Here is a 26935-nt window from a genome sequence, read left to right as displayed (position 1 = left end):
TTGGACTTTTGTTTTGCTGTGACTCATAAGACATTCAAACTAGCCATACGTACATGTTTGCATGAGATTAAGTGCCTTAAATCATTGCATATTTAGATGTAAAATATACACGGAAGTTACAGATACAACTGGATGGAGTCTTTTCCACAACATATGTGATGGAATGTTGTGGTATTCCTGTGTCCACACAGGAACTGATTTAAAGTGATGAGTGCCATAGAAAGTCAATGACATTTGGTGACTTTGAGCAACTGCAGGCATGAAAAACATGAACAAAAAGTCTGGCAATGCAAAGTAGTCCCAAAAGTCAAACTCTTCTTAACTTTTGTGCAATTAAAGAAAGTACCAATAATACAAAATAATACTGTTTATTGAGATATGCCATTCGGACGCTCGAATGTCCACTAGTGGCCAGCTGTCAGCAAACCATTTCCTCTGTGTGGCCTTCGGTTTGTATGACATAATGTTAGAAATATAGCCTAGACGATACCAAAAACTTGGTGAGATGAATATGAGGTAAATGCAAGTGACCACAACTGGAGACTAGTAGGTCTGCGGGCGGCCAACCATCAGCTTCAACGCGACCCATGACAAGCAAGACTCTACAGGTGTGGAGGTGGCTTTATTCATGTATCTATCCCCATGGTTACCATGACTTACAAAGATTGACTGTTATCTGAACAGTTCAGAAATGGCACACAGACTTGGTAGTAGTTATGTTGTTTTAGTTGCTCTCAAAACTACTGTTGAAAATTTTGGTATGGCTCTGAATTAGTTAACACAACAAAACACACCATTCATTTTTTCAGTATTTTTAAACTGGATTTTTTGGAGACCTGGAATGTAAATGTGCAGGGATCAGTTGGAACTCAACATATTTTCCATATTGACCATAATAGACTGGTAATTTAGTCAGCAGCAGGATTTGAAGGTCAGCTTTGTCACCCAACCCACACAAAGCAGCAACCGGACAAATGCATCACAGTTTGTTTTAACTGAATGTACGGTTAAGGTAGTTTGGGGTTGTTGTTTTTTTTATACTTCAATTTTTGGTTGAGCTCAGTGAATTATGCCTCACTACACACTATACCTCCAGAGGACTAATTCACTTAATTCCTTTCACTTCCACCAGATTATGCAGCCTGTAGTAACCCACATAGCTCATGCTGTAATGTACTTACTGCTACTCCTCACAGTAGAGGAGCCTATTTGGTGTCATATGCACAATATATGAATCATGATTACTGTTTGTCCCTTTCCAGGTAACATACATTTATTCTTATTCTCATATTCAGTTTCATTTGAGGGTTTCAGTTTAGTTTAGTGAATCTGTAACAGTTTCAAAGCACGGCTGTTATACAGTTCATTAGTAGCCAGATAGTCCGAGAAGCAGATTAACAACAAATATTTTCCTGGTTTCCTGCAGGATGGTCACAGCACTGATTTCAGTTTCTCTTTGCGTAGCCGTGCTACCCCGAGGAGTGGTGGAAAGTTCAGTCCTGCGGTCTGACCTCAATCAGCTTAGATTAAAGCTCTGATCCAACGTCTGGTCCCCCTGCGACTTGTTTCCCGATGCAGCATAACCCCGACTCTGAAATTAGTCTCAGAATGCAACTCTCGCTTCTCACCACCGCTGGGTGGTCAATGCATTATATTCCCCGTAATGTTTTTCTGTTGCAGTGGCACAAGATTGTACCACAGTAACTGCTCTAAGAAACAAAGTAAACCGTGTTAGAGGAGAGAGGAGCGTTTGACTGCATCTTTTCGAACACGTGTGGCGCACTGTAAGGCTTTGATGAGACAGATGTTTTAATTTTAATTTAATGTCTGAAAAGTGACACAGGAGAGTTGAAGTGGGCCATGAAGGTACCACACAAAGCCAGAACATTCATAAGCTCATTTATCATCTCTGCGTCTCTGCTGACCCGACTAGAACTGGGTCCCTCCTCGCTGTGTCTGACTCACAGTTTACTCAGAGCCGGTCCCACCTTCCTCTTTAAACAATAACAACACTGACTCACCGGCGCAACCTTTATGGAAGCGAACACCCTTTACTAAACATTTTTAACCTTTCGCACTCAAGCAGCGTCATATACATAATGTAGTATCAACGTCAGTGCGACATTAGCAGGGTTTTATTGGCAACATGTCGGTTATCTCAGCCACTTCCGTTCACACTGGTCCGCTGATGTTGATTGGTGCATAAAAACGCTGGTGGCTTGTCACCGAAATGCAGATTGTCAGCTAAGATCTGACCGACTTGGCTCTCATTTAAATCGCAGCAACTTCAGAGCGTCTGTTGGCAGCGAGGATGCTGTGACACTAGTTCATCTGTACGTCGAGGCTTATTTAGCCTGCTGAGAGTGAGAGCCCGCTGTTCCTATTAGATTCTGTCTCTGGCAAAGTGGGGATGATTAGATAAAGTGTGTCTGGTGGAGTGGAGCTCTTTTTACTTTACAGTAGCAGTGCCTGCAAATGAATGGAGAGAAAGACTCCACTCTCTGACAATAACACCCAAATCTCCACCGAATGTTTTTTAATGCATCTTGCAGCCGAGGCCTCGGTCGCTCTCGCTCAATTAACCCATAGCAGTTTATGTGCTATACACTACGTCTTCACCAGTTTCCAATTTTTACATTTAACTTTTAAACGGCCGTAATTTCTTGCTGACGTTGAACAGAAATTACTCCTAAAAGCCAACGCTGCGAGCGAATTAAAGAGGAGCGGGTTGTGGAGAAGAAATACAATACAGTGCAGTACAATTCAATACAATAGCTCTCATTCTGAATCCCCTCCCTACTGTAGTGTCCCCTTCATTCTGTCATAACACAATAACTGAGCTCTGACGTCTTAAAAGGCATTGCAGGAGCATAGAGGTGCTTGAAGAGAAAATTGCAGCAGCTCACAGCGGCTGGAGTGAAATACCATTTTGCCTCACTCAAGATGGATTCCACAGTGAGATTTCAGACGACCAGTACAGAATCAAAATGGAGAAGCCAGAAGGGAGGAGAGGGAAAAAGGGAAGGAGGCAGTGTGTGTGTGTGTAGTGGACAGCTTTGGAGGAGATGTTTGAATTGAGTTTTTGCTGCTGCATTGTTGTAATATGGTTTCTAGGATTTTAAAAGTACACTCTTACATACATTTTTATTAAAACCAGCCAGCGAAAAGTGATCGGTATGTGAAGTAAAGGTACACACATCAGATAAATGAGAACTGCCGCTACAGCTGCGTACAAAACCAGTGAAAATGGAGCTGAAAAGAGAAGGCGTTGATGAAAAACAGCGTTGTTTTTCTCGCATCTGGCCTCCTCGACCTCTGAGAAGATTTCCTTTTACCAATTGTCTTGCTCGCTGGCGTGCATGCATGGCTGCCGGCATACACACACACAGTCACACCCTCTCTCGCTCTCTTTATAGATTCCACTTGCTGGTTGCCCATCTAACAGCCCTGTATGTAAAACCCGCGAAACCCCTTCAGGACATCAAATCCGTGGAATCTGTTGTCGGTTCTATCTAGGTCAATGCTTACAATAGCTGAGCAGTTTTGTTTTGCTTCTCTCGCCTCTCTCTGTATTCCTCCTGTTTGCTTTTACCCCACAAGGTTGATTTTCCTCTGCCTGTGCAAACATCTAAAATGCATATAAGATGTAAGCATATTAAGCACGCTTTGCTTCCTTCATACATATTAGTCTCCGGTGGAATATTAAAACATGTAGCGGTTTGATGTTAGCATTTGTGTATAATCTAAGATTAGGTTAAATTCGCTCACCACCTCCCCACTCACTGTTTTTGTAGCTAATTGGTTCTGTCTGGTAACACTGTAGCTCATCGTGGCGCTGCGGCCAACCACTGCACCAAATGTAGGAGAGAGATCGGGATTACATTGTGACATACATTTTTTTCTATAATTTTCTCTGATTTTCTGGGGGATGTTGTTAGACGAGGGACGTCACATCTAATTTACAAACCTACATAGGAAAAAGAAACCTTTGCACCTACTTGGATTTTGAAATCTGTTTGGACATTTTGACCTAAACACAATAATAAATATTAAAATTCTTCACTCAAGAACTATTTTTTTAAAAAAGAAAAAAACATTACAGTCCTTAGTTTTTTGGTTTGTTTGTTCTTTTTATTGATTTTTTTTTAAAGGACGTTAATAGATATAGTTAATAGGATGTTAAGTCTCTGTTTAACAATAGACCCACAGCTCCTACCTTTCAGTTTATATGAGTTAACCACTGCTGGTCTCCTTTAGATATCATATGTAATGCAAATTAAATATGCAGAGAAATGTTTCGCTAATAAAAACAGTCAAATGCATTCAGGAAATAATGCAAAACATATATTAAAAATGAAAAAAACTACAGTATGCCTTAAGAAAATAGGAGGGTGTACAGATCTTACTGTAAGTTGTTATATTTTTCTGTCTTCTAATTTGTTTTTACTTTTATCTCATTCATTTGTTAAGTTGTTTAAATGTTTAGTTTTCCTAGGTTTTTATTAGTTTCAGTGTTAGTTTGTCTTTTCAATCATCATTGTATGGGCATACCATTTTTAAAGGTCTTGTTTTTATTTTAGTTAACAACATATTTTTTAATGTCTAATTTTAGTTTTTAGTTTAGTTTCAGTTGACACTACTCAGCTTGAATCAGAGTAATCCAGACTTAAACCACTTGGTGTAATTGGAGGTTTCTCTTCCTTTTGATAATGATGGAAGAATGTACTATGGCCTGTACATTCATATCCAAGCCACTGACTTTCATTTTTTTTTTATACAGTTTATCTGTCAATCTATGTTTTTCTTGTGAGGGATGTTGCTTACGTTGTGCTTATTTTCAACCAAACTAAACATACAGGGGAAACAAGAAACTTCCTTGAGGAAAAAATCCCTCATGAAACATGTCACTCTTAAAAATAGCTGCACATTAACATATTATAACCTTGTTATTGTCGAAATCTTGCTTCACAAGCAGATAGCCAAATATTTGCACAGTAAGGTGATGACACAGAGTACACACTCCAGGCCATAAACGCTTCGGCACATTCAGTGACAAATAAATTCCAGTGCACAACCATGTTTTTGAGTATGCACTGTTGGTTATCTTGTCCACAATGTCCTCTTAGCATGATTTTTTTTTTTCAATTCGTTTACCACCACTCTACATGTGTCAACTTTTAGCTTTTTTCTGTTGTTTTATTGGTTTAGCAGGGGTTTACATCTAGTGCAGAATCCTCTGAGTTTCTTGTCATGAAGTTGTTATTTGATCTTTAACTAGGAAACATGTGCTTACATCTGCGTCCTGGAGAGAATGCTTTACCTGCTGTGCGGTGGTGGAGGGACTTCTCTTTACCATGCAAATGATTTAGCTGTCAGAAGACTTCTGCTGAGCCCATTATCTGTTTTTATCTGTGCAAAGTTCCTTTTGTGTTTTTGAATGAAATGTTGATGTTAGCTAACCAAGTGCCTTTGGTATTTAATCCCACTGTTTTAATTAATTTTTAAAAATCTTTTTACTAGTCATACACACAGCGTCATTACAGTCAGCAGTAACTGACAGCTCTCAATGAAACAGTTGGCTTTGAGGTTGGTGTGAGCTTTTTTGTGGTACAACTAACAGGCAAACAAACAGCAGCTGACCAGAAACCTTTGCTCTTTGAATATCTTCTATCATCTGCAGTATATAATTTGATTAAAAGTTTTAAAGAATCTGGAGAAAACCCAAAAGTCAAGTCTTCAATGCCGCATTGCATTAAAACAGTCATGAGTCTTCCAGAAAGTTCACGGTGCCATTCAGAACTGCAGGTTAGAAGTCTGTCTGAAAATGAGCTGTAAGTGAACAGAAACGCTGGCCTCCTCTTTGGGCCACAGTTCATTTAAAATGGACTGAGCCAATGGGGAGCACTGTTACTGGTCAGAAAAATCTAAATTATGGGATTTTGATTTTTGGGAAACATAGATGTCATGTCACCCAGACAGAGGAGTGGGACGATTCTGCTTGTTATCAGCATTCAGTCCAGAAGCCTGCATCTCTAATGGTGTTAGTGTGACTTAGTTCTTTTTAAATTGGCAGCTTGAACATCTGGAAAAGGCAGCATCAATTTTGAAATATACATACAGGTTTTAGAGCAACAAATGCTCCTATCCAGATGACGTCTTCTTCAGAGAAGGCCTTGCATATTTCAGTAAGACAATGCTAAATCACAGCTGAACTGCACTGTCTGCAGTCCAGGCGGTCACCATTTGAAACTGTCTGGAGCATCATGAAATTAAAAATACAACAAAGAAGACCCAGGACTGTTCAGCAGCTAGAATCCTCTATCAAACAACATTCCCATCTCCCATTGGTCCAGCAGGTGGACTCCTCATTTGCCAGAAGTTTATGAACTGTTGATGCCGCACAGTCGTAAACACGGCTCTGTCCCAACTTTCTACACATGTGGCTGCCATCAAATTTAAAATGAGCACATCATTTTCCCTAAAATTGTGCACTGACTCCATTTAAAGATTTGATATATTTTATATGCTCTACTGTGAATAAAATGTGGGTTTGTAAGATTTTCAAAGAATTGCATTTTGTTTAGTTTTTTTATTTTATTTCTTCTTATATACACAGCGTTCCTACTTTTTAAGAATTGAGATTTTACTTTTAAATGGTGCTACAATTTGTGCACCATGGGGAATTTCATAAATTCATTTTTTGTGCAGTAATATCAAGTATATGTTCAAATTAAAGCTTGATCTGGCTAACAAACAAAAATGCCAAATACTTTTTTTTGGACTCTTAGTATAGCTTATAGTTCTATTTGGGTTCACTTTATATCTTATATTTATGTGGAGGGAAAAAAAGTAGACTAGAGTGCCAAAAAGGATTTAAAAAAATCGAACGGGTACCGCTGCAGCTTTGCAACCCCGTGATGGCACAGTACGATATTTTTCTTCTCGACCCGGTCGTCGTCACCTATTGCTGTTGTAGGACTCTCCCTAGCCCGAAAGGCTTCCTGTGCTATCTCTGTCGTAGCATACCCACCACTGCACAGAGAAGACAATATCCTGTAAATTGCTTTTTCAATCAGTTTTGACGTCAATCTGCTCCCATGGGACTGTGGGCATCCACGTGATGGCTGTGAGGAAGGTTTCTTTCCTTATGGATGGTGACAACCCCACTCAACCTCGTTTGATCTGCAGAATTAACATAATATTACCGTACTTACAGAACTGCCTGTGACAGCATAAGAGGGATTGGTTTTCTGTAACAGACTATGGCGCCAGTGAGGCTACTGCAACAGCACAAAGACAAGACAATAAAAGCTATTAAAGGTTAAGGACTCGTATAATAAACACAATATGTGGACTGAGTTTTTAATTTGTATATTTTGTACATGATTAATTCAATATTTATAGCAGTTACAGCATCATTTAAGATGATATTTCTTGTGGTGTGTATTTATATGTGACATCTGTGACATTAGAAATTCATTAGCACCCTATGGAGGAAGAGAGAAAATCTCTCAGTGGTGCTGGAGTGAATGCATTTTCTTTATATTGTAAAAGCTGTTGTGATGCTATAAGACAACCACACAACTGCTTTCTTTCTTATCTTCTCCAGGACAAAGATATCTCATCACATCCACGGGAGCCTTGTATATTTTGGACGTCCTGCCTGAGGATGGCCTGAATAACTATCGCTGCACCACGCGTCACCGCTACACCGGTGAAACTCGCCAGAGCAACAGTGCACGTCTCATTGTGTCGGGTCAGTACTGCATTTAAAGATAACACTTAGTCAGAAGTTACAAATATATATGCGCTTTTCATATTTGATACTGGGATCATCCCTACAGGGAGTGCAGAATTATTAGGCAAGTTGTATTTTTGAGGAATAATGTTATTATTGAACAACAACCATGTTCTCAATGAACCCAAAAACTCATTAATATCAAAGCTGAATGTTTTTGGAAGTAGTTTTTAGTTTGTTTTTAGTTTTAGCTATTTTAGGGGGATATCTGTGTGTGCAGGTGACTATTACTGTGCATAATTATTAGGCAACTTAACAAAAAACAAATATATACCCATTTCAATTATTTATTTTTACCAGTGAAACCAATATAACATCTCCACATTCACAAATATACATTTCTGACATTCAAAAACAAAACAAAAACAAATCAGCGACCAATATAGCCACCTTTCTTTGCAAGGACACTCAAAAGCCTGCCATCCATGGATTCTGTCAGTGTTTTGATCTGTTCACCATCAACATTGCGTGCAGCAGCAACCACAGCCTCCCAGACACTGTTCAGAGAGGTGTACTGTTTTCCCTCCTTGTAAATCTCACATTTGATGATGGACCACAGGTTCTCAATGGGGTTCAGATCAGGTGAACAAGGAGGCCATGTCATTAGTTTTTCTTCTTTTATACCCTTTCTTGCCAGCCACGCTGTGGAGTACTTGGACGCGTGTGATGGAGCATTGTCCTGCATGAAAATCATGTTTTTCTTGAAGGATGCAGACTTCTTCCTGTACCACTGCTTGAAGAAGGTGTCTTCCAGAAACTGGCAGTAGGACTGGGAGTTGAGCTTGACTCCATCCTCAACCCGAAAAGGCCCCACAAGCTCGTCTTTGATGATACCAGCCCAAACCAGTACTCCACCTCCACCTTGCTGGCGTCTGAGTCGGACTGGAGCTCTCTGCCCTTTACCAATCCAGCCACGGGCCCATCCATCTGGCCCATCAAGACTCACTCTCATTTCATCAGTCCATAAAACCTTAGAAAAATCAGTCTTGAGATATTTCTTGGCCCAGTCTTGACGTTTCAGCTTGTGTGTCTTGTTCAGTGGTGGTCGTCTTTCAGCCTTTCTTACCTTGGCCATGTCTCTGAGTATTGCACACCTTGTGCTTTTGGGCACTCCAGTGATGTTGCAGCTCTGAAATATGGCCAAACTGGTGGCAAGTGGCATCTTGGCAACTGCACGCTTGACTTTTCTCAGTTCATGGGCAGTTATTTTGCACCTTGGTTTTTCCACACGTTTCTTGCGACCCTGTTGACTATTTTGAATGAAACGCTTGATTGTTCGATGATCACGCTTCAGAAGCTTTGCAATTTTGAGACTGCTGCATCCCTCTGCAAGATATCTCACTATTTTTGACTTTTCTGAGCCTGTCAAGTCCTTCTTTTGACCCATTTTGCCAAAGGAAAGGACGTTGCCTAATAATTATGCAAACCTGATATAGGGTGTTGATGTCATTAGACCACACCCCTTCTCATTACAGAGATGCACATCACCTAATATGCTTAATTGGTAGTAGGCTTTCGAGCCTATACAGCTTGGAGTAAGACAACATGCATGAAGAGGATGATGTGGACAAAATACTCATTTGCCTAATAATTCTGCACTCCCTGTACATTGAAAATTTAGAGTTGGGTTGGGCATTTTAAAATGTCATAAGATAAAGAAGCTGCATCTCCACATATGGTGTGTTGCAGACAAAACTGAGTTATGCAGTGACCTATTCTGTCTTTTTCATCGTCATTGTGTCAGATGTTAGATAAAAGTAAACAAACCAGGAGGTATCAGCAAAGAGCTTCTTATAAAATTGCAGTAGATTCTGATAAAAATAAGTCATTTAGCATGAAATGCACATTTATATTCTTCATTTATTTAGTATGTCTGAATTCGGTTGTAGGAGACAGTAAAACTGCGGTAAATTACAGAAGCAAGTCTCTTTCTCTCTTTTCCACCACGTAACAAAATATACAGTATGTAGAACTGAATGTTGACCCGAAGAATCAATATTGGATTAGACTGTCGAGCGGCTGGCAACGCTCACCACTAATTAACACTAAATTCTCTGCTCCTTCCAGACCCCACCAATGCTGAGCCAGTCATCTTGGATGGCTTTGACCACCGAGAGGTGATGATTAATCATCGGGTGGAGCTGCCCTGCAAGGCTTCAGGCTACCCAATGCCCAAATACCGCTGGCTGAAGGACAACAGCCCCTTGGAGCTCGACAGTCGCATACACCAGACAACCTCGGGGTTGCTGATAGAGAGCACACAGCCCAGTGACTCGGGAACATATGTCTGTGAGGTGTGGAACAGCTATGGCACCGCGGAGGTCATGGGTCGCCTGTATGTCAAACGTAAGTGCTTTATAAAATTCAGGGGTTCTTCTATGTTGTGGGTAGCTGAAACTGCTGTATTAGAGTAATGAAGTGAAATGAGTGGGGAAAAAAAACAGCCTTGGCACGTGTTAGAGAGTGGATGGTTAGTTTGGTTCATGTGAGTAAAATGAACATATAAACTAAACAAGAAGTACTCAGAGAGCACATACCTCCACCGAGGCGGCTCACTCTCTGGGCACTTGTAAGAATATACCATTATATTTTGTATATATTAATTTTCTTTTCTTTGCTCTTTTTAAATGTACTTTGTAGACTAGAATCCACATATGTGATTCCCTGTATGCTTATATGTTGTCAATACAAGCAATGTCAGTAAGAAACATAGATTTAAATAGCGCTACATAGCCTTCAGAGGAATCTGCTGACCTTGAAGGAGGTCAGAGGTCAAATGCGACATGATTTTAAATCGTTCTTTCTTTATAGAACTTTCTATATGCTGACAACACACACCACATTTGTAATATTTGTAGTTTCTAAGGTATGAGGCTTTTTGTCAGTTTTCAATAATAAATCATTTAGTTGACCTTGAAGACATCGGTGGATGTAAGCTGAATTTTAAAGGATTGTTAACATGACCCCACTCTACACTCTACACATCAGAATTCATTTGAAACTTTTACACCTTGGTGTTTACAGACAGAACGAATGACACACACACAGGCAAACGCTACCAAAAACATAACTTCCTTGTTGGAGGTAATTAAGGATTATGAAGCTACAACAGTAAATACTAGGGGTGCAACGATATTCGTATCGATATTGAACCGTTCGATACAGTGTTTTCGGTTCGGTACGCATATGTATCGAACAATACAACATTTGTAATTTATTTTATCAATTTTCCTTCTGACGATGCTGTCTGTGTTGAGCGCTCAGTGAATCTGCGTTCGACTACTCTGCCTAGGCTGCACTGTCGAGCGCAGATCCACTGAGTGCTCCACACAGACAGCATAGTCAGAAGGAAGAGCGCAGGGCAAGCTAGCGAGACAGAAGTTAAGCTCTACTTGCAACAGGCAAATTGAACCTCATTCAGATCTGGCGTTTGGAATTATTTTGGTTTTCATGTAAGCGAGTCGTGGACTAAAGTAAAACAGTATGTTGGATGTGCCATGCAATGCTCAATTACATTGGTGTGAACTAGTGTGTTAGCGCAGTTAGCTTGTTAACGTGTTGGCCGTCTAGCCCCATGCACGGAGCGATCGGCGGTAGCTCGTTAACGGAGATTTGCCGTGTTGTGTTAAGGTCATTTCAACGAGATTAACCTGAAAGCACTAGTGGGAACACAACGAATATGACTGCACATTTACGCCGACATCATCCTAGTGCAAAGACAAGTGGAAGCAGACAAAAAAAAGCAAGCATGCTACTAACTTTAGCCGAGTCATTTAGACAGCTGTTAGCACATGATTCTCCTTATGCTGCTGAGAATATAGCCCAGAAGAAGCGGATAGTATAGCTTTTATTTTGGAAAGAGACATTTCTCTGTAATAAACTCTCTTTTCCAAAGATGAGTGATTCCTCAATCAGATACAGGGCTTGCAATATCGCTAGCCCGACATCCTGGAGCTAGCGATTTTTTTCAGTCGGGCTACCAAAATCTATCTCTTCCCTGCCCGTCGGGCTATTGTAGGAAAAATATATGTCAATGCTTTTGCATTCTTTCAGAAATGTAGCTGGGTAATTATGTCATTGGCATCGGTGAGCCACTGTCAATATGTGACATATTGAAGTCGCGTTTGAATTTGCGCTTGTTTTTTTGCTTTCACTTTGCAATCGTGCGAACTGTGTATAGAGAGCGACAGCACTGATCTGTGAGTGATGATAATTTGTGCACCAATTCCTCTGACATCGTCTTATTAATCGTTAGCTTACTATGCAAACATGACAAGTGAAATCTCCCGCAGCAAGCTTAAACATGTGAGAGGTTGATCGCACAGAGAATCGCTGAGCTTATGTGAGTGAGCGTGTAAAAGCATTTCAGTTCTGCTGAGCCAAATAAGACAGGTCAGAGTGAAGAAGTGACAGCCAAAGAAAAGCTTACCACAAAACGGAGAAGTTATGACAAATCAGACTATAAGGCAAAAAGAAAGTGCAGCTTTATGGTTTCATGGACAAAAGAATTTCTGTGGCTGCAATATGATGAGCTAAATAACCAGGGCTGCACATAAGTGGTCCGCAGGTGCGCATTCGCTGTCAAAATAAAAAACACGCACAAGGGTTAGGGTTAAATTTAAAAACTGTACTTTTGAGTTAAAATATATATTTATAATTTTAATAAATGACAAATTAAAAAGGCATGAACATTTTTTTGTATCGAAAAAATATCGAACCGTGACACCAAAGTATCGAACCGAACCGAACCGTGAATTTTGTGTATCGTTGCACCCCTAGTAAATACGTGTGTGTGAGATTGAAATGATTTGCCAGTAACTGACTCCTGCACCAGCAGCACCACTGGGGGCTGTGTTTAGTGATAGCAAGTGACACCCTGCTTGTTTTGTTTGATACAGTGATGTACTGCATTGATGAGAATCAAATGTTAGCGCTAGCATTCTTAATGATTAAGAATAAACATTGAACTTGGACAAATATAATGATAATCATACTGTACCTCATTATTATATTTACTACCCAATTTTTTTTCTTAAACATCTCTTTGATTTCTGTGTCCACAGAACCCTTGAAAGTAGTGGTCAGCCCTCGAAAGGTGAAGGGCAGCGTGGGTAGCAAGGTGTCTCTGTCCTGTAGCGTGAGCGGCTCAGATGAATACGAGCTGTCATGGTATCGCAACGGAGAGATCATCTACCCTGGCAACAATGTTCGCTTCATTGGGCTAAACCGGGAGAACCTCATGATGGAAGGAATGTCGAAAAGTGATGGCGGGGCTTACCAGTGCTTCGCCAGGAAGGGCAAGATGTCTGCACAGGACTTTGTTCAGGTTATCCTTGAAGGTAAAATGGCATCACTGCTGCAAAGGTATCCAAACACACAAATACTGACCAAAACGCTACACAGTAGCAGCTGTCCTATACATATTCAGTGAGTTAGCACAAACAGATTCAGACCTTGAAGATCAATAGGGTTTATGTGTTAATGGCATGCTGCTGCGATTCTCTGCCACCACTAGAATGATTGCCCCACACTTCACAAACACATACAAAAATACATCCACACACTCTTTAATCCATTAACTTACCTTGGAAGCGTTGCTTAGGCAACTGTCTCCTGTGGCCAGGGAGCTGTAAAAAGAAGATATTGATAATCTATAATCATGTGGAATACACCTAGATTATCAGAGAGCAGCAGCAGCAGCAGCAGCAGGCAGACACAGACATTTGAAAAGCCGACAACTCTCTGTGTCTGGTAGAAAAGCTCATGGATCTATGTTCTTAATGAAGAAATGGCAGTCTTCTCAGAAAGACATGATTTTTTTCCTTTCCTTTTGCTGCTTTCTATCACTGTTTTATTAACAAAAATGTTTTCTTCTAAAGAAAAAAAAGATTTGTCTCCAACAACAAATGTATACTGCGTCTGGATATTACAAAGAGTAGTATGTAGACAATACAGGATATAAATGTTTTTTTTTTGAATAATGAGTAAATGACTGAAAAAAATTTACCTGGTTTTTATGCAGGATTTCAGTAGAAGCTGTATCAGATGAACAAAGATTTTACATCACTTGCCCAAAAGTGGAAAAATGTGTAATTACCGACTGGTTAGTGAGTGGCACCTGGAGGTTGCTGGCAGTCACTTGGTGAAATTGATCACAAAGTGTGCTGTGCCACAAAGCCATCTTTATGATTGCCTTGATTTTTAGAAGATTGCTGCAGTTACCAGGAGTTTGCAAGAAAGATGTGGATTGCCAGCTACCAGCCAAGTGCTAACAAAATTTGCATCCAGATTTCCAAAGCCGTAACTTTTGCACGGAAGACAAACTATTTATGTTTTTTTTTTTATCTCACTTTCCAGTTTTGCCACCACTCAGAGAGTAGCTTGTAGACATGCTGGCATGGTCAACACCTGAGAGGGGTGCTAGCTACCAAACCATTTTGGCTTTGCTAGCCAGTGGGGAGCACACAACTGTGTCACTGGGGCTTTATTTGCTCGGGCCTACATTGTCACCATCATTATTGTTATAGGTGGACAGGTTAACACCATATGGTTAGCAATCACATGTCTGAAAAACCCCAATAGGCACATTAGCTTAGTTTGCAAAGCTTAAAAAAATATACATATTGGATTCATCACACAGCTGGTGCAACAGCGTTCAGTGATATTTAGGAGCTTCCCTTTGTGTCTCAAAGCACTAGTTGAAAATCAAAGCTATATATATGTATTTCTCACAGCCATTTTAGTGAGTAGTGAGAAAGGAATCAAACTGGCTCACTGTGATTTGTGCCCAACACAAACTCACTGGCTCGGCTAATTAGTCAGCACAAATGTTTAATTTAAGTGGTATGTGAGAAAAGATCAGTAATCATCCCGTTTCTGCCTGGGAATTGTTTAAAGTCTAGCATTTCTTCCCCACTCTCCCACACTTGGAGTCAGCCTTTTTACATATGCCTTATTGCCGTTGTTTGATGAACTATGAAACACATAAGTAAAGCTGTTATTGTGTCCAAAACTACCGAGATTATAAAATGAGATATCAGCAGGTATATTCAGTTTTTAAACGGTTGCCCTTTAAACTACAAAAATCTATTGAAGACAGGTGTGTTACAGTGACCTAACATGCACGATTTCATCTGTGACTGGTTTGAATCCTGTCAGGGATCGACATTATAACGCATTTCCTTTTCCCTTTTTCCACATGTGCACGTTTCAGCTTTGTTTGTCAATCCTGTAAAGCCTGATTCATGAGTTTTTAAAAAACTAAATAGCAATTTACATACATGAATCTCCATTTGTTCAGTCATTTTTGCTACATCTGGCGTTTTTGTTATTTTATTACTCACAGTAGTATTGCGTGTGTCTGATTGTAGACATTAGGTTTTTCACACCGATGATGTTGAGGTCTCAAAATCTCATATTTCAAATATGATACACTTGGCGTTACAGGGTTAAAACAACAAACTACCCCCAAAATACATAATTTATGATGACATTATTCACTAAACCGCTCTCACTTTTAAACTTAGTACTTCTGTGTGACTTAGCCTCTCTTTTATTCACCACCACGTTCCACTTTTGTCTTCTGTCACAGATGGTACTCCGAAAATCTTGTCCTCCTTCAGCGAGAAGGTGGTGAACCCGAACGAGCCCGTCTTCCTGGTCTGCAACGTCAAGGGCACCCCGCCTCCGAGGTGCACCTGGTCGCTGGACGACGACCCCGTCATCAAAGACAGCCACCACCACCTGGGCCACTACGAGACCCACGAGGGCCACGTGGTCAGCCAGCTCAATGTCACGCACACCCAGGTGCAAGACGGCGGGGTGTATCGGTGCACGTGCAGCAACTCGGCCGGGGTCGTGTACCACCAGGCTCGAATAAACGTAAGAGGTGCTTGTCAAATCAGCTCCTCCAAGAACAAATACACATACCTGTCTGTCTCTCTATGTGTCTGTCTCTGTGTCGTATATGAGAGCTGCTTGTTGTTTGGATCTGGAATTTATCTGCGAAAAACTTGTTCTTAAAATTTGGTGTTTGTTTTTTTCTTTGCTATTATTTTATTTTTAATTTGAAATCTTTATTCACACTTACATCTCCTTTTAAGTTGCTCTCCAGCGACTGATTTTGCCTCAGTTTTGTTTTCCTGTTACTGTCTCTTAATCCTAAACCACGTATACTTTTCTAAAATTGTTGCTTTGTAATTTTCTCTCCAAATTGTTACTGTGCTTTTCCAACACGCTTGCATTTTAGGTCAAATGAATTATGCTGGTTTGCTGCTCGTACGCCTATCTGGATATGGTTTGTAAATAGCCAGAAGAAAAATGCATTTCTTCTGTTTGAATACATTTATCCCCCGGTGTGCTTGTGTGTGCGAGTCATGTGTGTCTGTGTGTATTTACTCAAGCAGCCAATTCGACTCTTCTCGATCAGATGCTAAAGCAATTACTCTGTTTCCATTTTATGAGACACAGAATGAGGCTCGGCATGTATAACATTTGATGGGAAACAGAATGTATTACAGCCAAGTTATAAGCACGCGTAGTACAGTGTTATTTTAATGCTCTCTTTTCCTTCATATAGTTAGCACACTTTAATCTGCTTGTCATTTCACCGCCTTCTACTTAGAGTTCTGTCTTATTTCTTGTAGTTAAACAAAAGCTTTAAACAGCAGCTTCCTTTCACTTCTCCTGTGAGTACTTGGTGCCTGGTAGGACTTGTGGAGCTGTGAGGGGAAACACTTTCATGTTGAAATCCTGAATACGTTTAACGAGTCACGAGTCTGTTTGTAAAAACACCATAATAAAGCAAACCACACTCATTCACACTGTTGTTGTGATTTTCTGTGAATACCGCTGTCCTTAAAATCTTACATTTTTAATCTCTGTGCCTTTTTAGGCCGAGCCAGCATTCGTCCAATGAAAAACATCACCGCAATCGCTGGACGGGATGCCTTCGTTCACTGTCGCGTCATTGGCTACCCTTACTATTCCATAAAGTGGTACAAGAACTCTGCGCTGCTACCTTTCAACCACAGGCAGCGAGCGTTCGAGAACAACGGCACGCTGAAGCTTAGTAACGTGCAGCAGGTGGACGCCGGCGAGTATAACTGCAAGGTGATGGTTCAGCCCAACAAGATGGACTCCCAGAGCGTCCACGTCCGAGTGAGAGGTAAGTCCAATGAAACTGCAGCTCACCAAGTTGCCACTGGCAACCTTGATGTGTTATTCTTACTCTGATTACTCTTTGACATAAAGTCATTAGAAAGGTGCAGTACATCCGGAAAGTATTTACAGCACTTCACCTGTTTCACATTTTTTCATTATTCATTTTTGTTTTATTTTTAACAAAATTGCAAGAATTTCAAGGATGCAAGGATTGTTTTATAGTCATTCGCATCACATGTTTACATGAGGTGGAACGAAATTACGTGCACACAGTCCCAGAGCGAAAGAAACAGAATAAAAAGAAAATAGAATAACAAGTAATAAGTTATACAGATAAATAGAGTGCAACAACCTGAGTACCAGTATGGAGTAGATATAGAAATGTAGGTATATTTAAGCAAACTCTTTTTAAATTCTGTCTTTTTGGGGTATTGTGTGTTGAATTTTGAGGTGAATAATGAATTTAACCCATTTTATATTAAGGCTGTAACATGAACAAAGTTAAGTGAATCGCTGCGACTACTATCAGGATGCCCTGCATAAGAAATGAGAACGTTGATGCCGCTAAAAATACGTTGCATGTGCTTTATAATTTGTTATTGGTGACATACTGTTATTAAATCTATTTGGTAAACCAATTCTGTGATTATTAGTGCATAGACTGTATATAAAGGGTGGTCATTAATTAGCAAACTGACATTTTATAGCATTTAGTGTTTAACTTCAAATGATCTTGTTTTTTCTTGGAACAAAAGATAGCCATGTTTATCAAGTTATCAGCAAATACTAGCAAGATTGTTACTATGTTGTGATATGTTAATCTGGTTTCTATGTGGATTTGAAAACCATGTATGTGCCAACTGCAAATCATATCTAAATGCTCCAAAACACACCACACAGATCATTACTGGAATTAGCTAATGTTACAGTCACATTGAGGAAAAAAAAGTGCTTGGAGACAAATAAAGTTAATGCTACAGAAATAAAGCATCACTTTGCCCTTCGAGCTCCCTTCTCTTTAAGTCTGTGTTCTTGGTTTTTGATCGAATGGTCTATTGTTAACACATGCTTTAGAAATTTGCATTTCTAAAACATAAAAAGGTCACTAAGTACTCATGCATTTACACTTATTTTCTGCAATAATCCAAAAGCATATGGGAAAAAACAACTACTGACCTTCTGTCAAGGGTACCAGGATGATGATAACGTCCTATAAACATAGATATTTCTCTACCACTTCATGGTAAAATGGACCGCTACCTATGTAGCGCTTTTTCACTCAAAGCGCTTTCTTACTACAATTCATCAATTCACAAATTAACAAACATTTACAAGCAAGTCCGGCATAAATATTGGAAAAACTAGCCTAAGTAATAAACTCTACCTACCGACACTTCCCTCTGCAGCTCAACAATTAATATGTAGTATTACATCTATTTAATATTAACAATCTGAGCTAAAAAAAAATGTGCCATTACCCTGTATAGTATTGCATGTGTGGTATTGATCTTCACACGTCACATTTAGCCAAAAGGCATAGGCATATTCCTCCATAGGTTTTGTGGGAAACTGTCACAGTTCCAACTTTGTGTGATACAGTGGTGAAAAAAGGTTTCGGCTCACTCTTCTCCTCCCATCCAGACGCCACAATATAAATAGATCTCTCCGGACTAAATTAATTAATCTACCTGATATTCCTGGGTACATTAGTCTGGCTTATGAAGAAGAAGTGAAGATGGCAGCTGATATTACAGGGCTGACTGACTGATCTCCACTGAGATCTTACAACTGTAATAGATTATACTAAAAAAACGGGCTTCCCCATTATGTCTCATTTCCTTCCCTCTGCACAGTATGTAATGTTGTTTTCACTATAATACACTTTCCCACAGAGCGAGGGAAACGGAGGAAGAAAGAGAGTGAGAAAGAGAGAGTGATGATATAAAGCAACCCTTCCCAGCGGTGCTATAGTGAGGGAGTGCATTTGTTAATTTACTCTGCTCATGCTTAAAATGCCGAAGTGTCTTTGGGGATCCCTGGAGTCCATTATCTCCACTTTGTTGTGAATTAAATAAGCGGCTAAAGTGCTGCTTATTTCAGTGTTATTTGAACTGAATGGACGCTCGCGCAGATGACTTGTGTGATGGCTGGAGATTTCCCAGAGAATATAGCGCAGTCAATTTGAATAGATCATATTGTAACTGTGATTATATCGTGCAGATAGATTGACTTTGTTTCTGAATTTCAGTTATTCAAGACAGGTGCATTGAAGACTGAGGTGGTGCAAGGGATGTAGCCTCTGTTTAGTTTAAAGTTGTTAATTCTTTATATTGTAATATAAATGCAAGTATAAATATTTCCTGTAATCATGATTTTTGTGCTATAATTTGATAGTGTTGTTGCAGCTAGATGTTAATGCACATAGGTGTAGGTTAGTGGCTTGATATATGATCATTTATAGATAAAGGGAAAAGGCTCAGGTTCGTTAAGGTTTCTTTTTCTAAAGCATCACAACAAGTCACCTTGAAAGTTATTATTATTTATTTTCTTTCTCTCTTTCTATGCACTCTGAGGACAAAATGTTCCAGCCTGGGAATGACAACGAATTATTGCAGCATGTTTTGCTATTCAAGTCTTTTATGTTCTTTCAGTGACCTCTTGTTTTCTTAACAGAGAGAGAGAGTGATGCTTATAGGGTTAGTCTCAATAAGGGACACAGCAACTTTAACAGAATCCAGGGAGTTCAGATGATTTTTGAAGACTTGTAATCATTTAGATTTTTATCCCTCCACCTGCAGTCCCTCCCTACATCCAGCCCTTCGAGTTTCAGCGTTTCACCATCGGCCAACGCGTCTTCATCCCCTGCGTGGTCATGTCTGGTGACCGACCGCTGGACATCACGTGGCAGAAGGACGGGCGGCCGATCCCCGCCAGCTTGGGCGTAACTGTGGACAACATAGACTTTACCAGCTCGCTGAGGATCTCCAACCTAACACCCGACCACAACGGCAACTACACCTGCATCGCCCGCAATGAAGCTGCTGTTGTGGAGCACCAGAGCCAGCTGATCGTTAGGGGTAAGACAGCATCCACCTTCCATCTATCAGTAAAATCAGCTGGGAAAAACCATGAAGTGTTGCTGTTTGTTGTGTTTGTTGCTGTGTACAGTCCCTCCTCAGTTTGTGGTTCAGCCTGAGGATCAAGATGGGATCTATGGCAAAACTGTGACTCTTAACTGCTCCGCTGAAGGTTATCCACCACCTACCATCGTTTGGGAACACTCCAAAGGTACATTAAATGAACTGAATGTAAAGGGAAGATGGTTGAACATGTGAGAAGAGGTGCAAACATCAGTCAAAACAGGGAGAAATCACTCTGCTTGCTGCTTTCTTTACCTGCGGCTGGCATACATGTCTATGAATGCGCAGGACATACAAACGCACACACCACTTCAATTTAGGGCTGTTAGTTTTCACAGTTCCCACCTGCATCGTTAGAAAATCATCAGAGAGAAAAAGACGAGAACAGACTGAAGCAGACAGACAGGCAGCAAGGCAGCAGGTGATTTTAGTCACTTGAGCAGGGCAGATGAAGAAAGGGGCCCCAGATGTTTGCTCCATCATCCATATAACCTGGGATGAAAGCTTCACCAAGAGAAACACAACAGCCAACGAGGAGCAGAGCGTGCACATGTGTGTGTCTGCGTGCTCGGTGCCATGATCAAAGGAGTGAAAGAATCAGATCTGTTTTTCACCCTTTGATGGGATTTATGTGTGCTCGTGTGCATGTCTGTGCCTGATTAGCAGTGTCTGACCAGGCCTGATCAGTATGTACGGAGGGATCGGCCTGAGCTCAGCATGTGTCTACTCACTTGTAGTGTTTGAAGCTAGCTTATTGGTCAGGTTTGCTTAAGCCAGACTACCAGTCAGTCCTATTTTTTGGTTTCTGGGACCTTTTTACCTCAGCATTTCACACACTTCCTGTTTCTCTACAGGATAGCTGTCAGAGCAAAGGGACAATGAAAATCAACTTATCCAGGGCAGGCAGTTTAGCTCGCTAATGCCTAATTTGTTGTTAGCCAGACTGCAGTTTGTCCAGAGAATAGCTGCCTGGCATGCTTTTACTGCAACAGTAATAGCTAAGAGCCAGATGAGTGTCTCCGAGAGATATGGAACAGTAAGTAAAGGTCAACTGCTATTAACATAACGACTAGCACTATTTGGATATGCAGAATCCATAATTCAAGGAAGAACACCTCTACCTCCCTCTGCCTCTCTAAGAGCCAGGGGAGCAGGAACAAAGTCACCACTTGACCCTTCTCTAGCCACGGCCACTTGACTGCATTTTAATTAAACAGCAAATACCCACAGCTCCCTAAATGGTCTAATCTGTACACGCTAACTTTAACACGAGCTTATGCAACGTCTGGCTCACTTTGCATGCGTTTAATGCTACATGAGCAAGACTAGTTAAAGATATGGGCCTTATAATTCAGTGTTGGTGACATTTCTTAGAGACTTAAGGGCTGCCAGTTCAGGAAGAGATACTGTAATGTATAACAGTAAAAAGAGACTGATTATATAATTTTCTATTTAAAAGACAGAGACAGTTTCCTACCCATCTGTTAGCAGACTTCAGACAGGTACCGGACAGATTTTGTTAGTTATTTTGAAAAATTTTAAGAATGAATTTCAAATGTCAGTCATATTTGACTTTTACAGATAAAGAACGGCGCAAAGCATCGAACCCACTGCTTCAGGATTAGTGTGTCCTTGTCTTTCAGACTGGCCAGAAATGTGTTTCTAAGGACATTTCTGTGTTATTCTTTTGGTGAATTCAGCAAACACAAGAGCAAAGACTAAATCCAGAGTTGGAAACACAAGAACAAAAAGAAAAAAGGAGAAAATCCTCTTCTAACTTCAGCGGAGAAATCTGCCTGACTCTGCATCGAAGGCTAGTTCCAATATAAGGCCTCCCTGCTCTCCCCGTTGTTCCTCTGCACCAATCTGCCTTCTTGTTAAACATGAGCATTATGTCTGTTCTGATTGCATCACACCAGGAGCTCAGCCTGTTTCGCTCTGCTCAGCAGCTGTTTGGCGATTTAAGGATTTAGGCCTGGTGTTAAGAAACATGTTTACAATCCTTGCTGAATCTGACAGGCTTTGTCGTCAAATCTGTAAACACAGATGCATGGTCAAGTGAATGCACATGGACACACACATTCTAGGTCCTCTTACTGTTAAGTACTGTAATGCTATTTATCTTCATATATGTGTATTTTTCTCTGTGTCGTGGTGCACTGAATGAGCCGTATAAATAAATCTGAATGCCTCTTTTCTGATTTAAAACAGCTCCTGATTTTGTCTTTTTTTGGCCCGTCTCTACCTGCTCGCACTAGGTGCTGGCGTCCCCCAGTTTCAGCCCATCCCTCTGAACACCGGCTCTCGTATCCAGCTGCTGAGCAACGGTTCGCTGCTTATCAAACACGTGCTGGAGGACGACAGCGGCTTCTACCTGTGTAAAGTCAGCAACGACGTGGGAGCGGATGTCAGCAAGTCCATGTACCTCACAGTCAAAAGTAAGAATCCACATCTGATGCAGCTGTAATCAATTTCTGCTTCGCTGTCTGGGCTGAAGGAGCAGTAGGCTGAATTGGCTTCCATTATTTTCAGGAGTTAAGCTGTGCAGCTTATGAACGAACAGATCATGACGAGAACATTTTTCTATATACATCAGTTATACCTCACACCTCCACGTGAACGTGTCTTAGTTTAATGTCCATGACTGCTGGTGTCCTGCTTCCACGAGCATTAGCATGTAGCTCCCCTAACGTGCTAGGAGTGGTACTTAGATGCAAGTGGGGATTATTTTCCCTCTGCTACTGTTATCAAACTCGAGCATGAGGTTCCCTGCTGACAGGCAGCACTCTTTCTTTCTCCGTCTCATCCTCTGTTTTCTTCTTGGGTGTACATAAACAAGACTGTGACTCCAGCTCAATTTAATATTTAAGTTAGTCTGACAGGATAAAGGTCAGGTGTTCAAAATGTTCTCTATCATACTGTGACCTCTGACCTCTCTGTGAAAAATAATTTGTGCAGAACCCGCCTTCTGGGTGAATCTGTATGTTCTATCATTAATATCAGCGGGCACATCGTGGATATTCATGTGTCACTGTAATTAAGCCTCGCAGTGTACAAGGCTGAGAAGCTGTCAGCACTGAAACAGCAAGCTCAGAGAGGAACAAACTCTGTGTTTTCATAGGTCAGTTTGCTGACTGTGGCACCCAGTTGCTATGCAGCAAGTTGACCTATGGCTGTGCCAACCTTTTTTCTTCTATTTTCTACCACGCAGAGAGCAAACACTGCAGCTGCAGCTACTGCAGGCTCAACTCTCAGTAGCATATCAAACTCCAAACATTGATTTTCATGTATTTCAACTGAAGAAAATGATAAGTGAACAAGTTCTTACGGCACACAGTATGCTTTAACCATTAACTAAAAAAATACATAAAATAAATCGGGCCTGCATTTTCTTTATATTATGCTTTCAGTGTATCTGTTAAAATCCACCCATATGTGCTCCTCAGGGTCACAGAGAATGCTAAAGATGTTAGAATAAGATAATATAGCTCAATAATTTAATCTTTGCTGTTGTTGAATGCAACAGCAATGCAGATCTTCTCTTTTTCTCTCATCTCTGACCTTTTTCATTTTAGTCAACTTTTAGTCCCTTTGTGAGGTCTTCTCGCAGGAGTTCACTGAGATAATGTGCAGCAGCAGAGAAGATATTGGTGTGCTTTTCTGGGTGACTCCTCAATGATCATTCTCATCAATCCCCACCCTAAGTCAGAGCTCCTAGGTGTATGTGAGGTGTGCAGAAGGGAGCATAGAGTTTATTGGCCGAATCAAACATGCTGGTGTGCACACATGCAGCTTATTTACATGCTAGAACATGTAAAGTGCATTTTCCACACACTGCCACATTGCTTTAGTATCAGTCACTGTGCAGTCCACCCTTTGGGCTTCCTTATTAGGGGGAGGGTTTTGATTATCGATTTATTGATTAAAATCGATTCTCGCTTGGATAACGTGATATCGATTCATTAAAATCCTGAATCGATTTTTTAATATAATTTTTTTTTTGCCCGAAACGCCAGAATCTCAGGTTAAACCAAACAAAATTTCAACAACCACCAAACAGCTAAAACAATAAATGAGAGCAGGTACACGGATTCTGCACAAAGATGTAAACACACAGCTCGGACCCGCCGACGGATCAGAATCAGTGAGATGTCGCCTTTCTCACCCGACGGCACGGACACGAGCTGAAAGTCGACAGCTCGCTGATTCTGATGTTTCGGCGGGTCCGCGCTTTGTGTTTGCGCCATTTTTGCCCTGATTCTGAAGCTGCAGGTTTTATCTCTCTCCAAACATTATTGACTGAACCAGCAGCAAAAGAAGCAGCAAACTCGATTCACATAAACATCGTCATGAATTCCCTCTTATTGTTTTGCTGCCACCTCGATAAAATCACACTACATGCACAGCTGTCTCTCTCTCTCTCTCTCTCTCTCTCCGACAGCGCTGTCGGACGCTGTTTTTTTTTCCCTTTCACTTACTTCCGAAAAGAAAGCCTCATTTCTGCCGTTCAATACTGAACAAATCTAAACTTTTTAAAATTATGCAAAATTGCAAAACGCTCAGCTGTGTCTCTAATAAAACCTCTGTAACTTTGCTCTGCTTCACGTCAGCAGCATCAGGTACTGTTCATATGTTCATTAACGGTTTTGTTGCGTTTTTGATCTACTGCAGAATATTTTTATTAAATCCCAGGCCAGGAAAATCACCTTCATGTTTTTCTGTGTTTTATCCTCAGCTACTTTGACACAAAGGCATCTGCTGTGACGCTCATGCCCTTGATTATGTCTTGCAAGTGTCAGATTTCTTTTTATAGATATAAAAATATAGAAATGTACTGATGCATGATCTGAATTATAATATTTCTGACTGTCTGAGGCAAAATTTCCCGATTCAAATTGAATCGAATCGTGGATCGAATCGATTCGGGACCTTGTGACTCGGAATCGAATCGATTCTAGAAATGAGTGACGATACCCTGCACATCCATGATGTTCCACCACATCACAACACAGTGAACTCATCGTCATGCACAAGAAACCAGTTCGAGATGATTTGAGCTTTGTGACATGGCTCGTTATAATACCAGAAGAAGGCATCAGAAGATGGGTACACTGTGGTCATAAAGAGACAGACATGCTCAGCAGCAATACTCTGGTAGGCTGCTCTGTTTCAACAATGCTCAGTTGGTGGTAATGGGACCAAAGTGTGCCAAGGAAATATACCCCACACTATTATATCAGCAGCCTAAACCACTCATATAAAGCAGGATAAGCCCATGCTTTCATGTTGTTTACTCCAAAGTTTGACCCTACAGTCCAAATGTTGCAGCAGAAAACAAGAGTCATCAGATTCTGATGCTCAGTTTGAACTTCAGCAGGTCGTCTTGACCACGTCTACATGACTAAATGCACTGAGTTTACCCCATGAGACTGGCTGGTTAAATATTTGTGTTAACAAGCAGCTGAAGAGGTGTATGTAACAAAATGTCCAGTGAGTGTATGTGTGTTATTTGTGGAGGACATGAACAATCAATAACCCATACCTCTACTCGACAGGAAACAGCAGTGGACTGTTTATGCTGTGTTATTGGTGTGCATTTTGTATTCTAGTAGGAAATGGAATCGTGTGAGGAGTGAACAGAAACTGCTTGCATAGTTTCACTTTCATTGATCCTAATATTCAGCTGCACTAGCTGCCACAGCAGTGTGAGAGAGTTGTGTATATGTGTGTGCGTGAGAGAGGCTTGACCTATTGAATGCACTCTGCTGTTGCTGCAGGCTTCAGTTTCACGTTGCACTGGGCTCTATCAAAGGGAATTCTAATAACTTCACTACTGAATAATGTACGCTTGCTTCTCACAACTAGTAGTTTCATTAACATGAACTGTAACCGTAACATGATTTACAGCTTTTATTATTTATATGAAAACATGTTCTTCTGCTTTAAATGAACAGAAACATGTTCTATTCCTTTAAAGCGCGAGTTATATATTCCCAACATAGTTGGGTGAATTTTTGAAGCCACATACACACACGATAGGCCTGTGGTGCTGATAAAATCATTTTTCTCCCTAAAGCACCAAGTGCACTGCACCTGCACATCTTTAGTTGGAAAGATGTTCAGGGATTTGTGCTCTAAAGATGCTTCTTTCCACCCAAAGTAACCAAAATGAGTCTTCCTCACTCCTCATGCGACAACATATGCAACTTATTAGAAAATATCAAACATTCGAGCAGCTGTAAAAGCGACAAAGATGACTCGTTTATAAATAACTTGGCTGAGATTACTAGAATACCTTCTCCTCCCCTCGCTCTGTCACGCTCTCCAGCAAACACAAACACTCCAGTCCTCTTGAGGCCGTGCTGTCGATAATCTGCATTACCGAACTATAAAGTCACCTGCATCTATCACAGTTCTTTCTGCTATTAGGCTAAGATACAATCAGCCACTGCAATCAATGGCCTGCCTTGCTGTGTCTGCAGTCCATGCCGCTGTCCGTAGTGCTGAACTAGCAATGCTGGCTGTACTCTATTCCTAAAATATCCCTTTAATATTTCTCAGGTCATTCAGAAACATCTGTGCTACAAAAAACAAAAAAACATATACACCGGCTCTGACGATAACGCTTGCGGGGTTTTACATGAGAAATGACTAAACATCCAGTTTTTACTGCTTTGCTGTTTTGTGCAACTTGCAGGTAAAGTGACTGAGTTAATTAACCTGCACTTGTATAATTCATATAATGTAATACGATATCTATATAAAATACCCCAGCTTGGATTGTACAGTGTAAAACATGGGAAAATCCTGCCCCCCCCCCAAAAAGGAAAAAAAA

The 26935-nt window shown here is 40.7% G+C and overlaps 1 protein-coding gene across 2 annotated transcripts in view; it reads left to right on the top strand.

The window, feature by feature from the left end:
• Window positions 1-26935, top strand: part of dscamb (Down syndrome cell adhesion molecule b) — a 130865-nt gene that overhangs the window by 73427 nt on the left and 30503 nt on the right. For both annotated transcript variants that reach the window (XM_026193165.2, XM_026193164.2), the window contains exons 4-11: window positions 7610-7756; window positions 9866-10144; window positions 12862-13137; window positions 15390-15686; window positions 16692-16964; window positions 19759-20037; window positions 20129-20248; window positions 22359-22538. In XM_026193165.2, the coding sequence (XP_026048950.1) occupies window positions 7610-7756; window positions 9866-10144; window positions 12862-13137; window positions 15390-15686; window positions 16692-16964; window positions 19759-20037; window positions 20129-20248; window positions 22359-22538 (1851 nt within the window). The remainder of the gene's footprint in view (window positions 1-7609; window positions 7757-9865; window positions 10145-12861; window positions 13138-15389; window positions 15687-16691; window positions 16965-19758; window positions 20038-20128; window positions 20249-22358; window positions 22539-26935) is intronic.

Source organism: Astatotilapia calliptera, chromosome 14, assembly GCF_964374335.1.
Source record: "Astatotilapia calliptera chromosome 14, fAstCal68.1, whole genome shotgun sequence".
NCBI classification, from domain to species: domain Eukaryota; kingdom Metazoa; phylum Chordata; class Actinopteri; order Cichliformes; family Cichlidae; genus Astatotilapia; species Astatotilapia calliptera.
Note: the sequence above shows the minus strand (reverse complement) of the source record. Positions and strands in the feature narration are given on the sequence as shown.